The sequence below is a fragment of the Scyliorhinus torazame genome, chromosome 9 (assembly GCF_047496885.1).
Source record: "Scyliorhinus torazame isolate Kashiwa2021f chromosome 9, sScyTor2.1, whole genome shotgun sequence".
NCBI classification, from domain to species: Eukaryota; Metazoa; Chordata; class Chondrichthyes; order Carcharhiniformes; family Scyliorhinidae; genus Scyliorhinus; species Scyliorhinus torazame.
In genome coordinates, this window is record NC_092715.1 from 170,511,133 (window position 1) to 170,529,281 (window position 18,149).

At 49.9% G+C, this 18,149-nt stretch overlaps 1 protein-coding gene across 3 annotated transcripts in view; it reads left to right on the forward strand.

Moving 5' to 3' along the window:
* The window catches only part of secisbp2 (SECIS binding protein 2), a 159,623-nt gene that overhangs the window by 60,656 nt on the left and 80,818 nt on the right, over positions 1-18,149 (forward strand). For all 3 annotated transcript variants that reach the window (XM_072516780.1, XM_072516779.1, XM_072516778.1), the window contains exons 9-10: positions 3,671-3,784; positions 17,979-18,134. In XM_072516780.1, coding sequence (XP_072372881.1) covers positions 3,671-3,784; positions 17,979-18,134 — 270 coding nt within the window. The remainder of the gene's footprint in view (positions 1-3,670; positions 3,785-17,978; positions 18,135-18,149) is intronic.

Consider the following 18,149-nt stretch of genomic DNA (forward strand, 5'->3'; position numbering starts at 1 on the left):
TTATGTGTCATTAAATCTGGGTACTAACCTGGCTCTCCCTTTACCCATCCTAAATACCTCCTAGTACTACGTTGTCCCTTTAGTAGACTTGAGATTATCTGCTGCGCATCTTGGAGATGGTAAATATATTACCTCAAAGAAACTGAAAGCCGAGAATCCAACGTGCTGACTTTACTTCTGTGTTTAACCCATGTAATTCCACCCTCACTAATAGAGTTGATATTTGGGGCCTTAATGCCCTTGGCACATTTGCTGTGCTCACACCTGTAAGACTGCATTTGTGACTGATCATACTGACCTTCAGGACTGTTCTTTTCCTTACATGAATTTACAACCGGGTTACCCAACCACAAATACTGTGAAGTGACTTTTTAGATACTTGCTTTGCAGATTGTTTTCTTTTCCCTGGGGAAATGCATGACTTCACCCAGCAGCAACAAAATTTGGGTTCTGGGGCTTACTATGGAAATTGTAGATACCAAAATGTGGTGCAGAATTTTGTAACACTGACTGGAGTTACGATGCCTGCCAAAAATTTAGCATGTAACACATTTTTTAAAAAATAGTGAATTTCTAACCAAATGTTTTCTCACAATGAGTGTAGCTTCTGAGAAAATTGAAGATAGTAAGTCCGTTGGAAATGAAACTGTTTCACAAATTTTGGTGGGGGGGGTGGGGTTTGTGAAAATTGGATAATAGAAAACAATATGGCTAAATGCCAGACTGGTGGATGGGTTTGAGACTCATTTCATTTCAGTACATCATCTACACTATTTATGTTATCATAAAATATGGATGAGCCAAGAAGAATTGGTCTAAACTCCATTAAGTCAAACATTCTCTGCTGCTTGAAGGAAGTCTTGAAATTGCAAGTGATTGCCTTATAAGGGTGATTGGCATCAACCGCTTAAAGAAAAGCAATGCAAATGGCTAAAATAAATAAATTATTCAAGTGTATATTTCCTTCTGATTCCCAGTCATAAATAGACATTATTAAAATGTGCACATTATAAAGAGTAGAATGACCAATGATTTTAAAAATATTTCAGAAAACTATTACTGGTATCATGTTATATGTATGTACATATGGTTGTGCAACACTGTGATTTGGGAGCAAAGAGGATCACATCCATGAACAAAGAACAGCTCAGGAACAGGCCCTTCGGCCCTCCAAGCCTGCGCCGATCACGCGTCCTATCTAGACCAACCGCCTGTATCCTTCTATACCCCGTCAGTTCATGTGTCTATCTAGATAAGTCTTAAGGTCGCTAATGTATCTGCATCAACCACCTCACTTGGCAGTGCATTCCAGGCCACCACCACCTTCTGTGTCAAAAAACTTCCCCTGCACATCTCCACTGAACCTATCCCCCCTCACCTTGAATTAGTGCCCCCTTGTAATTGTCATTTCTGCCTGGGAAAAAGCCTCCAACTGTTCACCCTATCTATACCCCATATAACTTTATAAACTTCTAACGGGTCGCCCCTCAGCCTCCGTCTTTCTAGGGAGAATATCCCAGTTTATACAATCTCCTCATAGCTAATACCCTCCATAGCAGGCAACATCCTGGTAAACCTTTTCTGTACTCTCTCCAAAGCCTCCATGTTCTTCTGGTAATGTGGTGCCCAGGGGCGAAATTCTCCCGAAACGGCGCGATGTCCGCCGACTGGCGCCCAAAACGGCACCAATCAGACGGGAATGCTCCGCATCTTTGGGGGCCGAGCGCCAACATTGAGGGGCTAGGCCGACGCCGGAGGAATTTCCGCCCCGCCAGCTGGTGGAAACGGCCTTTGTTGCCCCGCCAGCTGGCACGGAAATGACATGTCGGGGCGGCGCATGCGCGGGAGCGTCAGCGGCCGCTGAAAGTTTTCCGCGCATGCGCAGTGGAGGGAGTCTCTTCCGCCTCCGCCATGGTGGAAACCGTGGCGGAGGCGGAAGGGAAAGAGTGCCCCCACGGCACAGGCCCGCCCGCGGATCGGTGGGCCCCGATCGCGGGCCAGGCCACCGTGGGGGCACCCCCCGGGGTCAGATCGCCCCGCGCCCCCCCCCCAGGACCCCGGAGCCCGCCCACGCTGCCTTGTCCCGCCGGTAAATAGGTGCTTTAATTTACGCCGACGGGACAGGCAATTTATCGGCGGGACTTTGGCCCACCCGGGCCGGATAATCGAGCGGGGGGGCCCGCCAACCGGCGCGGCACGATTCCCGCCCCCGCCGAATCTCCGGTGCCGGAGACTTCGGCAACCGGCGGGGGCGGGATTCACGGCAGCCCCGGCGATTCTCCGACCCGGCGGGGGGTCGGAGAATGACGCCCCAGAATTGGACACCATATTCTAAAGAAGCAATAGGAAGTGCAAGTTTCAGATTCCAGCATCCACAGTAATTTGCTTTTATACAGTATTCTAAATGTAGGCCTAACCAACGTTCTATATAACTGTAACATAATTTGCGAACTTTTATATTTGATACCCCGTCCGATGAAGGCTAGCATGCCAAATGCTTTCATTGCCACCATTTCCACCTGTGCTGCCACTTTTAAAGATCTGTGGACCTGCACGTCCAAATCTCACGGTGTGTTTATGCGTCTGATGGTTCTGCCATTTATTTTATAGCTCCCACCTGAATTGAGTCTACCAAAATGTATCACTTCACATTTGTCCGGGTTAAATTCCATCTGCCGTTTCTCCTCCCAATTTTGCAGCCTATCTATATCCTGCTGTATTCTCTGACAATCTTCATCACTATCCGCAACTCCAGCAATCTTAGTATCATCTACAAACTTGCTAATCAGACCTGCTACGTTTTTCTCCAAGTCATTTATATATATTACAAACAGCAGAGGTCCCAGTACTGATCCCTGCAGAACACCACTAGTTACAGACCTCCATTCGGGAAAAACACCCTTCCACTGATACCCTCTGCCTTCTAATGTCAAGCCAGTTCTGAATCCATCCAGCTAGTTCATCCCTGACCCCTTGTGATTAATCTTTTGCACCAGCCTGCCATGAGGGACCTTGTCAAATGCTTTACTAAAGTCCATGTTGACAACATCCACAGCCCTTCCCTCTTCAATCATTGTTGTCACCTCCTCAAAACACTCAATTAAGTTAGTGAGACATAACCTCCCTTGTACAAAACCAGGGGGTCTGTCGCTAATAAGCCCACTTCCAAATGTGCATAGATCCTATCTCTAAGAACCTTTTCCAACAATTTCACTATCACTGACGTCAAGTTCACTGGCCTATAATTACCCGGATTATCATTGCTACCTTTCTTAAATAACAGGACAACATTGGCTATCCTTCAATCCTCTGGGACTTTCTTCACCTCCCTTAAAAGACAATGTTTTCTAAAAGTGGACTGCTAGTTTCGGTTATGCTTTTTTTAATGATGGCCTCAAAAGGGAAAACGATGGTATCAGTCACTTTCCGCTGTATGCAGGGAAATAATAGTATACTTGAAAATAAATGTTAATAGAAGAGAATGGTCATGATATGCTTTGCTGTTGTTCTGTTTATGATTTAAGTGTACATTTGATTTGAAATATCTATGATGAGCCTGTAATTGGTTTCTGCGTTTTACATAATCCATTATCCTACCAAAATTTACCATTGTGTTACAGCATATTTACATGAAAGTTTAATGTGAGAACCTAATTAATTCCTCTTGTAGGATGATGAAGAGTTTCCGGATCTGGCGTCTGCAATAGGAAGTTCTGACAAAGCCAACAGTATTGGGCAAGACAAGTTGTTTTCCCACAAACAGGTTACTAAAACACTGTTAAAGGTAAGAACTGAATTGAGGACTGAAGTAATATTTATATTTTAAGATACACAAGACTAAAATTCAGTTTATTGACTGACTTGGAAAATGGTGTTATTTGATTTAATTCAAGTGAACCACTAGGTTCTTAATTGCCCAATTAAATTGCAAGCAAGATAATACAATTTAAGTGTAAATCATACTAAGTCATTGGCTTGTTGCTTGTTTTCCAAGCAAAATTAACTTTATTAAGATAGTTTTTTTCAATTCCATGCTAAAACTAGCAATTTTATAATCTCATTAGTTGTGACTTTTGTTGCGATTCAAGAAACACTCAATTAAATAACCCCTAAAGAGTTAAACTTGCACAATCATTGAATAGTTGTGCCTTTGTTTGCAATTGGAACCATTGGAAAATGTCATTCATAGGAGTGTTGGGAAAGGACAAAGGAATGGGAATTAGGTGGTCCACTCTTTCAAAGGTTGGTACAGGCACGCTGCTTTGCTACAAAATCATGAGATGGTAGTTCCAGTTCAGAATTCTCTCAGTCAATTTTAAAGAAAGGAAACTTGTGGGCTGGCAAGGGCAGACACACAATTTCTACTCCTGTGATTCTCGTTAGATCTATTATTTCAAACTTGTATAATTGAAACTTGCATATAATTATTGGAGCTCTTTGCAGGAGCGTATTTTTCCTGAGTGCTTTTGAACATTGATTTTTAGAGCTGCACTTGCGTCAAAGCAGCATCAATTGACGAGTTATAGTGCTAGTAACAAAACTGTGTACATTGTAATCGCCCAGATTTTGCTTTAGAGCGCATTTTACAGTGTACCCCAACAGCATGACTTATAACGATAGCAATAAGATGAACAATGTGATCAATAATTTCAAATATTTACCAAATTTCACCAGGAGGGAAAGAATAATGGATGTCAATTAAATGGAGTTTGTAAGCAAGGAATGGAGCAGCACAGCACCTTTTCTGGCTGACAAATTGAATTTACTACTGCATGAAGTGGACGTGAAGACATTTGCCTGCTTTGTGCTCCAGGCCACAGTTAGTCTGAGACGCAATGTGCACTGTTGTCCTGGGGAAAAATTGTCTGTATGGTAAATGCTTACTATGCCACTCTAAACTCTTGAGAATCCTGCCCATCAGCACAGTGATGAGCACTGTTGCTTCACAGCGCCAGGGGCCCGGGTTCGATTCCCAGCTTGGAGTTTCTGTGTGGAGCCCAAACGTTTTCCCAGTGTCTGTGTGGGTTTCCTCCGGGTGCTCCGGTTTCCTCCCACAAGTCCCGAAAGACGTGCTGTCAGGTAATTTGGGCATTCTGAAATCTCCCTCAGTGCGCTCGAACAGGCGCCGGGCTGTAACGATTAGGGGATTTTCACAGTAATGTTATTGCAGTGTTAGTAAGCCTACTTCTGTCAATAAAGATTATTATTATTATTGTTGGATATTGGCTATTTGTGGGAGGAAACTGGAGCACCCGGAGGAAACCCACACAGACACTGGGAAAATGTTTGGCTCCTCACAGACAGTAATGGAAGCTGGGAATTATTATTGGAGTCTGGCGACTAGGGGATATTCACAGTAATTTCATTGCAGTGTTAATGTAAGCCTATTTGTGACACTATAAAGTTTATTTTTATTATTATGGTACAGTATTCTGTGAAATGATGCCTCCGATCGACAGGGGATGAAGTGTCCATTACAAACAAGATCTCCACTTAATGCATCTATGGACAGTTTACTGACTGATTGATATAGAATAGGTCATGTTGGTGGTGTAAAAAATTTAATGCAGCTGTGATTTACATAGAAGAGCTATCCAGCTGGTGAACCAGTTTGCCCAGCTTAAGACTGTTGGGGGAAAATGCAAGTACTATGATGAGAGCTGTTACACATGGGGGCCGGTTTAGCCTAGTTGGTGGGACAGCTGGTTCGTGATGCAGAGCGAGACCAACAGCATGGTTTAAATTCCCATACTAGCTGAGGTTATTCATGAAGGCCCGCTTTCTCAACTGTGTCCCTCGTCTGAGGTGTGGGGATCCTCCGGTTAAGACACTACCAGTCAGCTCTCCACCTCAAATGGGAAAGCAGCCTATGGTCATCTGGGACTGTGGCGACTTTATGTTTTTACATGTCCTTCATAGTTACCTCAGCACCACTCGTCTGCTCCAGAACTGTTATTCCTCCTTCAGATATTGGAGCAGCATTGGAACACCCAAAGGAATTCTAGTCCTGTCCCAACCCATTTTGGTTGTGGCAAGTGAAATGGCAGTTAGAACCAAAACTGTTGTAATAAATAGATTTGGAAATAATGCTCTTGCAAGTCCCTAGACAGCCACAAAGATCAATGCACAATTCAAAATCCAGTTAAAGTCATATAGCAGCATAGTTTTAAAAATACAGCAAACAATGAATGACTCTGGGATAAGAGACTCCGTTATCTGGAGATGCTGGTGTTTGGAGTCTTGGAGCAGGGAATACTACGAGGCGATTTGATAGAGGTGTTCAAAATCAACAGTTTTGACAGTAAATAGGGTTTTTTTTCCTGTGACAGGAGGATTGGCATCTAGAGAACACAGATTTAAAATAACTGGAAAAAGGCATGAAGAAAAAATATACTCTGGCATACAATGTGAAATGGCGGTGGAAGTAATTTCATTATTATCTTTCAACAGTCAATTTTATTTTTTTTAAATTGAAGATAAGATTTTGAATGGCAATGGGGAAGAGCAAGGGAGTGAAAATTAATTGGGTAATTCTACCAAAGGTACAGGCATGATGGACCAAATGATTTTCTGTCCTGTATAATTCTACAATAATTAAAAGTGATTGCTTTAAAAAGTTGACTTCTGCAGGTTAGAATGTCAACACACAGCTGCACCTTGTTTGGGTAGATGACTGTGCTGTTGGCAAAGAGATGGCAAAGGAGCCATTGCATCTGGTGTTTGAATAGATTTTGCTGTTATTTGGTTTGTGATGGTAAGTAGCATAACGTATAACATTATTTTGGCCATGAACTAGGCTGCTGGGAATCTTGTGTACTCATCTCTAGTGAAGCTCCATGACAGAGTTTAATATGCATATCAATTTGCAAATAGAAACTAATTAATTGAACTGGTGATTTGATCATTTGTCAGGGTTATCCGTAGAACAGGGAAGCTCAGATTCAATTTTTTTATTCAATAATTCTAAATTTGATCCTTTTTGGGTGGGGAAGTTGCAAATCTTGTCTTGAGTTTTGGTGTTGCACTGTAGTACCGTCCAGCCCCACCACCAATGGAAACCATAAAGCGGGCAATTAATGTGAATAGGAGCATCATCCAGTTGCTGCTGCTGGTATTAACCCAGTCGCGGCTGGGATGTCCGCTATGTGGAAAGCATGAGAAGCAAACTCATGCAGAGCTGCTTGTATGCTTCTGGGTGGGGTGATGGAGGATTTCCCTAGTTCAAAGGCACTCAATGGCATATACAGGGACAAGGCATCGGGAAGAGAGTGGCCGGCTGAGAGTCACTCCTCCTCTCCATCTGTCCTCTTGCCATGTCTTGTGGCATGGGATCCAGCAACGATCCTAGACCTCTGGTGGATGTTGTACCTGCAGCAGCCACCACTCTGCTGGTAGCACTGCCATTGATAGGCTGATAGGCCAGCAGCTCTTGGCAGATCCGGGTGAAGATCCGCTGCTGTCCAGTTGTTGGGCCATCCATAATAGTCTACGACTGACTTTCACCAACTCTTCAGCTGACGGGCAGACCCATGTCACTTTCGTTAAATACCTTCCTTAATGTTTAAACGTAACTGCATTATATAACTATACAGCATAATTTTTTCACCTGTTTTTAAGAACAGTTCTGAATGGTTTAGGATAAATTATCCAGCTTTCCATCCCAACAGAATCTTTATTTTTCAATGATCATAAACCTTTCAGTAAGGAAAGATTTGCGAACTCTCTTTGTGACTGGAAATTGCAGCTTCTGTCACCACATAGATAATACTGCTCTTCTAAGATTAGAATGAGCTGGGTACAGCATGCCGAACCTCACCCCCTTCTTGAAGAAGGCCGATTTTACTTTATTGAAGCTCGCCCTTCTTTTGGTCAGTTCCGCACCCACGTCCTGGTAAATGCGCAGCTCGCTGTCTTCCCATTTGCGGCTCCTCGTCTGCCTGGCCCACCTCGAGATCTGTTCCTTATCCAGGAACCGGTTCATTCGTACCACCATCGCCCTCAGCAACTCATTCATCCGCGGCTTCCTCATAAGCGCTCTGTGCGCCCTGTCCACCTCCAAGGGCCGAGTAAACGCACCTTCCCCCAGGAGCTTCTCCAATATACGCGGCACATATGCCCCTGCGTCCGATCCCTTGCTGCCCTCCGGGAGGCTAACGATTCTCAGGTTCTGCCTGCGTGACCTGTTCTCCAGATCCTCCACTTTCTCTTGCAGCCTTTTTTGGTGGTCCTTCATCAGCCCCATCTCCACCGCCATTGCGGTTAGTTGGTCCTCGTGCTCAGCCACCGCCTCTTCCACCTTCTGGATCGCCTGGCCCTGGGCTTCCAATCTTTGCTCCACCCAGTCAATCCCCGTCTTAATCGGGTCTGGGGCTGGATTCTCCATAGACCCGCGCTGAAATTGCGTTTGCCACGGGGGCAGAGCATCGACGTTCCCGACCGGATTGCGTCCGGCACCGCTCCATTAATTCTCCGAGCTCCGGAAATTTGCTCGTCCATGAATCATGCCGCACGGGTGGGGGGCCATTGCCAGAGGCCCTCCCAGTGATACTCTGATCCCGACCAGCCGATTTCCCGGCGCCGTGGTTCTAACCACAACGTATGGCCGGTCGGGACTCTCACTCTGTCCACTGCGGCGCTGGTGGGTGGCGAGGGGATCTAGCACCGGGGGGGTGCCTTCTGGGCGGCCAAGGCGAGGTGGTCCGATGCAGGGGCGCGGAGCCAGTCGGGGGAACCGTGTTTCTTCGTGATGGTCTGAGTCCGCCATGACGCTCGGCGTGGCCGCTGCCGTGTACATGCATGGACTCGGAACCGGAAGTGCAGGGGCCCGAATCCATTGCCAAAGCTGCGTGAAGCTCCCCGGTCCCTGCTAGCCCCCTGCAGGTAAGTGAATAGCTCTTTATTTTTTGCAGGAAACTGGGGAGTGAAACGCAAGCGTTTTTACATCGGTGTGGGGACATAGCCTCATTTTTGGAGAATCCAACCCTCTTGTCTTTGCTTGGCAAAGCTCTCCTGAAGGAATTTCACCAGTTGCTCCGTTGACTGGCAATCCCATTCCCTGAGCCTCCGCCATGTTTTCCTGTGCTGCCGACTCCACTCCCTTCTTTGCCCAACGATCTCTCCTTATCAGACCACTTCTGGTCCACAAATCCATAAACTGGTGGGGATTCTTCTCCTCTACCTCCCCAGACTCCTATTTTACCGATCAAATCCCCCATAAGTCGAGGGTGGAAAAAGGATCCCAAAGGTCCACCATGAGCGAGAGCTACCAAATAAGCGACTACTCACTCCATGGCCACCACTGGCACTGGAATATTGTTGAGTTCACAGAACAGAAGCAGCCAAACAGGAAGTGTAAGCTATAAAATAATTGTTAACAGAAGAACGAAGACACTATGTACACTGTACCAGAAGGGGCTACCCACCTCCTCCACAATAGTGCTCAATACCGGGGCCCCGCAAGACTGCGTACTTAGCCCCCTACTTTACTCCCTGTACACACAAGACTGTGTGGCAGAATTTGGTTCCAACTCCATCAATAAGTTTGCTGGCGATACGACCATAGTGGGCCGGATCTCGAATAACGACGAGTCAGAATATAGAAGGGAGATTGAGAACCTAGTGGAGTGGTGCAGCGACAACAATCTATCGCTCAATGCCAGCACAACTAAAGAGCTGGTCATTGACTTCAGAAAGCAAAGTACTGTACACACCCCTGTCAGCATCAACGGGGCTAAGGTGGAGATGGTCAGCAGTTTCAAATTTCTAGGGGTACACATCTCCAAAAATCTGTCCTGGTCCACCCACGTCGACGCTACTACCAAGAAAGCACAACATTGCCTATATTTCCTCAGGAAACTAAGGAAATTCGGCATGTCCACATTAACTCTTAACAACCTTTACAGATGCACCATAGAAAGCATCCTATCTGGTTGCATCACAGCCTGGTATGGCAACTGCTCAGCCTAAGACCGCAAGAAACTTCAGACCGCCATGAACACAGCCCAGTCGATCACACGAACCTGCCTCCCATCCATTGACTCCATCTACACCTCCCACTGCCTGGGGAAAGTGGGCAGCATAATCAAAGACCCCTCCCATCCGGCTTAATAGCTCTTCCAACTTCTTCCATCGGGTAGTGGATACAGAAGTCTGAGAACACGCACGAACAGACTCAAAAACAGCTTCTTCACCGCTGTTGCCAGACTCCTAAACGACCCTCTTATGGACTGACCTCATTAACATTACACCCCTGTATGCTTCACCCGATGCCGGTGTTACTTAGTTACATTGTGTGCCTTGTGTTGCCTTATTATGTATTTTCTTTTATTTCCTTTTCTTTTCATGTCCTTAATGATCTGTTGAGCCGCTCGCAGAAATATTCTTTTCACTGTACCTCGGTACACGTGGCAGTAAACAAAATCCCAAATCCGCACTCGGGCTGGGGTTTTCATTCCAGTCCCGTCCCCCCGCTCCCAAAAACGTGTCCAACAAAAATGGAGGAGGAGCCCTGCACCTCTTTGCCTGTGGCTGCCCCCTCAGGAGTCGTCGGGGCAGGGCCAGGTAGCGTAGATCGGTCAGTTGATCAACATTTTCTCGTTGATTGTCACGACGGTACCACCTTCGGTGGCCAATCATCAGGAAACTCGTATCTGGAAACATCCAGCAGTGGCACCTCCATTTTAGAGTCTGAATCCTCGGCATCTCAGCATTGAAATCCCCGTGGGACTGTTTCTACAGCGGCATTGGGATGTCCAGGGGCTGGGCCGGGACCTCCAAAAGGACATCGCACAGGACGGAACTCCTACCGCGGAGATGGTCAAGGTGCCCATTTGATTGCTGGTCCTACACATGAATCTGGTACGACACCAGCCAGGCCTGCAGAACGATAGTGCCCGGAACCCACTTGACACCGTCTCCGAAATTGCATACATGGAGTCTGTCGTCTGATGCGAACCATCTAGATGGGGCATGTCCGGCATGGCAATGTCCCAGCTGTCTACCTTTCCACCAATATCTGGTAAAGCCAGGCTGAGGCGAGTTAGAAGCTTACGACCCATAAGTTACAACGGGGGACTTCCGGTTGCGGCTATGCGGAGCTAAGTTGCACGTTCGGCAGCTCCCACTAGAAACTGACTTTTGGGCTCTTTTTAGGGCCCCCAACGGTACTTTTTCGACGATTCCCAGTGTGGGAAGGGGACAGCAATATTGCCCCGGCACTGTATGGATTGGACCAGGAGTGGAGCGGTGAAAAAAGTGTAATTGGAGCAGAGAAAGGTGCGAGGGAGGAAGACCAAGATGGTGGCGGGTGGAGAGCAGGCAGCGTGGGCGCAGTAGTCACAGGAGCAGCAGGAGTTTCTCCAGCGCTGCTTCAGGGAGCTGAAGGCAGAGCTGCTGGAGCCGATGAAGGCGTCAATTGACAAGCTGCTTGAGACACAGACAGCCCAAGGGGCGGCGATCCGGGAGGTCCGACAAAAGGTCTTGGACAATGACTTCGAGATCTTGGGCCTGGTGGTGAAGGTGGAGGCGCACGAGGCGCTCCATAAGAAATGGCAGGCGAAGTTCGAGGACATGGAGAACCGGTGGAGAAAATAGAATCTGCGGATTCTGGGTCTCCCGGAGGGGCTGGAAGGATCGGATGTCGGAACCTACATGTTGAACACGCTGATGGGCGTGGGGGCCTTCCAGGGGCCCCTGGAGCTGGAGGGGGCCCATCGGGTGCTGGCGAGGAGGCCCAAGCCCAGCGAGCCGCTGCGGGCGGTGCTGGTGCGGTTCCACCGTTTCGTGGACAGAGAATGTGTCTTAAGGTGGGCCAAGAAAGTGCGGAGCAACAGGTGGGTGAACGCAGAGGTCCGGATTTATCAGGACTGGAGCGCGGAGGTGGCTAAGAAGAGGGCCGGGTACAATCGGGCGAAGGCGGTGCTGCATCGGAGTGGGGTGAAGTTCGGCATGTTGCAGCTGGCGCGACTGTGGGTCACCTACAGGGATCGTCACCATTACTTCGAGTCACCGGAGGAGGCGTGGACCTTTATTCAGGCTGAAAAGCTGGACTCGGATTGATGGCTGGGGCCGAGGGGATACTGAGGGGGGATGGGTCGTGTTTTGGGGGGATTGTGCGGTTGATTGGGCAATGTTTCTTCTCTGTCTGTTGGGTGGGTTCGTAGGAGGGGGGCAGGTAAAGCCTGTGGGCATTGGTGGCTGGAAATGGAGATGGGGCCCCGCGGGGTGGAGGCCCGAGCCGGGGGAATAGGGACTGGGCCTGGAAAGGAAGCTGCGCCAGAGGAGGCGGGGTCGGGTGGGGGGAAAGCGCAAGCTTTTTCCCGCGTTAAGGGTGGAAAGGGGCGGGGCCGGTGCTAGAAAGCGCGTGCTTTTTCCCACACTGAGAGGAAGGGGGTGGGGTCGGGGGAGGGGAGAGCCCGTTGACGGACAGGAGGCGGGAGGGGAGACTCCCACAGTGGGGGGGTCGATGGAGTGGCCGGGGTCAGCAGGAGTTGGCTGACTCACGGGAGTGCAATGGGGGGAGCAATGCTGCTAGGGGGAGATCGAGCTAGCTGCCGGGGGGGGTGGTTGCTGCTGAAATGGCCAAGGGGGAGCTGGAGTCTGTAGAGGAGGTCGGGTCTGCCGCTGGGGGGGAATGGGAAGTGCGGGGGGCGCGGGCATGTGGCTGGCCTAGAAAGAGTTATGGCTAATCGGCGGGGGCAGCCCCCTGATCCGGCTGATAACCTGGAATGTAAGAGGCCTGAACGGGCCGGTCAAACGGGCCCGTGTCTTCGCGCACCTGAAGGGGCTGAGGCCAAATGTGGCCATGCTCCAGGAAGCGCATCTGCGGGTGGCACATCAGGTAAGGCGAAGAAAGGGGTGGGTAGGGCAGGTGTTCCATTCTGGGTTGGATACAAAAAATCGGGGGATGGCAATTTTGGTGGGGAAGCAGGTGTCGTTTGAGGCGTTGAGCATCGTGGCAGACAATGGAGGTAGGTATGTGATGGTGGGAGGTAAGCTGCAGGGGGTGAGGGTGGTCTTGGTAAATGTATATGCCCCGAATTGGGACAATGCGGGTTCATGCGGCGCATGTTAGGCCGGATCCCAGACTTGGAGACAGGGGGCTTGATAATGGGGGGGGGGGGACTTCAACACGGTGCTGGATCTGGCATTGGATCGCTCTAGGTCTAGGACGGGCAGAAGGCCAGCGGCGGCCAAGGTGCTGAGGGGGTTTATGGACCAGATGGGAGGAGTGAATCCGTGGAGATTTGCAAGGCCAGGGGCCAGGGAATTCTCATTCTTCTCCCATATTCATAAGGCCTACTCTCGGATTGACTTTTTTGAAATGAGGAGGGCGCTGATTCCGAGGGTGGAGGACACGGAGTATTCGGCGATAGTGTTGCTAACTTTTGGTTGGCTCTTAATTTGTTACCCGTTGTATCTTTACTTAATTTGCTCTGTTTCTATAACCTTTGCTATAGAGACACCAGGTATCTTTATGATACCGCCACGAGGTTCAAGTTCAAGTACTGATCAATAATTCAATACACCAGTTAGTAAGTTTCAAATCCAAACACAGTTATCATACACAGTCAATCACTACTCATGCATGAAACTCTACTTTCTAGACTATCTCTACACTATAGGCCTATACTTAGCTATACTATACTTATACCAGGTCAGGGGAACAAATGGCCTTTCGTTCGGGTTCTGAATCTGCAGGCTTCAAAGCTGGTATGGACTAGTAGCTAGGAGCGCCTATCTCGTAGCGTGCGTTGGCTGGAGACTTACTTGGTTGGTGCAGCAATTTAGGCAGTTCACTGTCAAGGGTTGGTTCGCTGCTGAGTGACCCTGCCAAGAAGGATGAATTGAACTTGGGGACTCTATTTTATAGTCCCCAGGGGCTTCCCGCCCCTTTGGGCGGACCCCGTACCTGGTTCCAAGTGATTGGACTGCGTTCCGATCACTTGGATCGATTTCTCCAATACTGGAGCCGTTCCCTGATCGCTGGTCGGTCCCTAAGTGTCCATTGGCCTTCCTTTGTCTTGGCTCCTGCTGGCGCCGAGGAGTCTGGCTTGGCCTTATTCACCTTAAATGTTTCAATTGTTCCCGGGGATCGCTCATTAGTATGCACATGGCTGTGAGTTTCAGTGCTGTCTGGGCTTCTGCAAGTTCTAATACACAGGAGACTTTGCACTTGCTAGTTTTTGCCTGTGTTGGCTGAATTTCCCTGTAGTCTTTGCGGATCTCCATTTTAAGTCGGGAAGTGGCCAACCCAGGTGGCTACAATAGCCATCTCTGACCATGCCCAGCATTGGATGGACCTCAAGCTGGGGGAGGAGAGGGACCAGCGCCCGCTGTGGTGCTTGGAGGTGCGGTTGTTGGCGGACGAGGAGGTGAGCGGGCAGGTCCGGGGGTGTATAGAAAGGTACCTGGAGGCCAATGATAATGGGGAGGTGCAGGTAGGGGTGGTCTAGGAGGTGCTGAAGGCGGTGATCAGGGGTGAGTTGATCTCCATTAGGGCCCACAGAGAGGGGAAGGAGAGGAGAGGCTAATGGGGGAGATGGTAAGGGTGGATAGGAAGTATTCAGAGGCCCCCGATGAGGGACTACTTAAGGAGCGACGGAGCCTCCAGGCCAAGTTCGACCTGTTGACCACCAGGAAGGCGGAGGTGCAGTGGAGGAAGGCGCAAGTGGAGGTGTACGAGTACGGAGAGAAGGCTAGCCGGATGCTGGTACACCAGCTTCGGAAGCGGGAGGCAGCGAGGGAGATCGGGGGAGTTGGGGATGGAGGGGGGAGCATGTTGCGAAGTGCGGTGGGTATTAATGGGGTCTTCAGGGACTTTTACGAGGGACTGTATCGGTCTGAGCCCCCATCGGAGGAGGGGGGGGGGGGATGGGTCGCTTTCTGGACCGGCTGAGGTTCCCGAGGGTGGAGGAGGGGCAGGTGGCAGGGCTGGGGGTGCCGGTTAGGTTGGAGGAACTGGTCATGGGACTGGGGAGTATGCAGGTGGGGAAGGCACCGGGGCCAGATGGGTTCCCGGTGGAATTCTATAGGAAGTACATGGACCTGTTGGGCCCGCAACTGGTCAGGACTTTCAACGAGGCAAGGGAGTGGGGGTTCCTGCCCCCAACGATGTCTAGGGCGCTGATTTCTCTAATTCTGAAGCGGGACAAGGACCCTGTACAGTGCGGATCGTATGGGCCGATTTCACTCCGTAATGTGGATGCGAAACTGCTCGCAAAGGTATTGGCCATGAGGACTTTGTACCGGGGGTCATACACGAGGATCAGACGGGTTTTGTGAAAGGGAGGAAGTTGAATACCAACGTACGTAGGCTCCTGAATGTAATTATGATGCCGGCGGTGGAGGGGGAGGCGGAGATAGTGGCGGCTATGGACGCGGAGAAGGCCTTTGATAGGGTGGAATGGGGGTACCTGTGGGAGGTGTTGAGGAGGTTTGGGTTCGGGGAGGGGTTCGTCAGCGGGTGAGGTTGCTGTACGAGGCCCTGGTGGCGAGTGTGGCCACGAACGGGGGGAGGTCGGAATATTTCCGGCTATACCGAGGGACGAGGCAAGGGTGTCCTCTATTCCCCCCTGCTCTTTGCGCTGGCGATTGAGCCCCTGGCCATGACTTTGAGGGAGTCTAGGAACTGGAGGGTGTTGGTGCCGGGGGTGGGGGGGAACACCGGGTGTCGTTGTATGCGTACAATCTGCTATTGTATGTGGCGGACCCGGTGGGGGGAATGCGGGAGGTGATGCGGATCCTTAGGGAGTTTGGGGGTTTCTCCAGGTATAAGCTCAACATTGGGAAGAGCGAGCTGTTCGTGGTGCACCCGGGAGACCAGGAAAGGGGGATTGGTGAGCTTCCGCTAAAAAGTGCAGAAGGAAGTTTTAGATACCTGGGGGTTCAGGTGGCTAGGAGCTGGGGGGCCCTGCATAAGCTCAACTTAACGAAGCTGGTGGAGCAAATGGAGGAGGAGTTCAAAAGGTGGGATATGCTGCCGCTCTCCCTGGCGGGTAGGGTGCAGTCGGTTAAAATGATGGTGCTCCTGAGGTTTTTGTTTTTGTTTCAGTGCCTCTCCATCTTGATCCCTAAGGCCTTCTTTAAGCGGGTTGACAGGAGTATTATGGGGTTTGTGTGGGCGAAGAAAACCCCGAGGGTGAGAAGGGTGTTCTTGGAGCGGAGCAGGGACAGGGGGGGGGTTAGTGTTGCCAAACTTATGTGGGTACTATTGGGCTGCCAACGTGGCGATGATTCGTAAGTGGGTAATGGAGAGGGAGGGGGTGGCGTGGAAGAGGCTGGAGATGGCGTCCTGTGTGGGCACGAGACTGGGGGCACTGGTGACGGCACCGCTGCCGCTTCCTCCGACAAGGTACACCACGAGCCCGGTGGTAGCGGCCACCCTCAAAATCTTGGGGCAATGGAGACGCCACAGGGGGGAGGTGGGGGCTTCGGTGTGGTCCACGATACGGGAGAACCATCGGTTTGTCCCAGGGACAATGGATGGGGGGTTCCTGAGTTGGCACAGGGCAGGTATTAGGAGGATGGGGGACCTGTTCATAGACGGGAAGTTTGCGAGCCTTGGGGAGCTGGAGGAGAGATTCGGGCTCCCCCCTGGAAATGCTTTCAGATATATGCAGGTAAGGGCGTTCGTTAGGCGACAGGTGGTGGGGTTTCCGCTGCTGCCGGCACACAGGGTCCAGGACAGGGTGCTTTCGGGGGGGGGGGGGGGGGGGGGGGGTGGGGGGGGGGGGGGGGGGTTGGAGGGGTTGGAGAGGGTAGGATCTCGGCAACTTATCAGGTGATGCAGGAGGAGGAGGAGGAGGCCTCGGCGGAGGAGTTAAAGGATAAGTGGGAGGAGGAGCTGGGGGAGGAGATCGACGAGGGTGTGTGGGTGGATGCGCTGGGAAGGGTAAACTCTTCCTCCTCTTGCGCGAGGCTCAGCCTGATACAATTTAAGGTGCTGCACAGGGTGCACATGACCGGGGCAAGGCTAAGCCTTTTTTTGGGAGTGAGGATAGATGTGCGAGGTGTTCGGGGAGCCCAGCAAACCACACCCACATGTGCTGGGCATGTCCAGCGTTGGAGGAGTTCTGGAGGGGCGTAGCGAGGACAGTGTCAAGGGTAATGAATTCCAGGGTTAGGCCTAGCTGGGGGCTCGCAATATTTGGGGTGTTGGACGAGCCGGGAGTGCAGGAGGCGAAAGAGGCCGGTACGCTGGCCTTTGCATCCCTGGTAGCCAGGCGAAGGATTCTGCTTCAGTGGAAGGATGCGAGGCCCCCAAGCGTGGAATCCTGGATTAATGACGTGGCAGGGTTTACTAAATTGGAGAAGGTGAAATTTGCCTTAAGCGGATCTGTGCAAGGGTTCTTCAGGCGGTGGCAGCCGTTCCTAGACTTCCTGGCGGAGCGTTAGGAGATGGTCAGCAGCAGCCGTGTCTGGTAGGGGATCCACTATTGTTTACTGTTTAACGTTTATTTGTTTATTTATGCACTTTTGTTCTTGTTGTTTTATTATTTGTGTAAAGGGGGAGGGGTTCTATTTTTCTGTTCTGATAATCTGTGAATAATTTTGAATACAAATTATTATTATTTTTTTTAAAAAGTTCCGCCGGCTTGCAGTGTGGTGCCGGAGCAAAAATGGAGGCGAGCGCCAAATGCGCGTCAAGGGCCCTTGTGGACTGCTTGATCATTCCATGCTGGACCGCCCGCTCGGCCAAACCGTTGGGAGCGGGGTGATGTGAGACAGTGCATATATGGCATACTCCATTGGTCCTCGTATCCTGGTGTCTTTGAAATCCAACAAGCAATAGTTTTTTTTCTGTGCATGGTTGCCAGCTAAGAGTAAATAGTAGTTACTTCTCCCCTGGCTCTTTTTGTTTTAATTCAGGTACAATATTTTATTGCTACATATGACTTTTGGAATCATAAATTTTAAAAATATATTGTTACTACAGCCTATATTTGTAAAATATTGAGCATTTTTGTTTCTCTTTTCAGCCATCAGTAGATGAAGAACTAGTTTTCAGTGTGGCCATCTCCCATGCTATTGGTGGTGAACAGATCTCTTTGGACCTAAACCAGAAACCAGTCCAAATTTTGAGAAAAGAATCATTTCAAGAATATGTATCCAGTAGTCACCAGAAGAAAGCTGCGGTTTGTACAGAACTC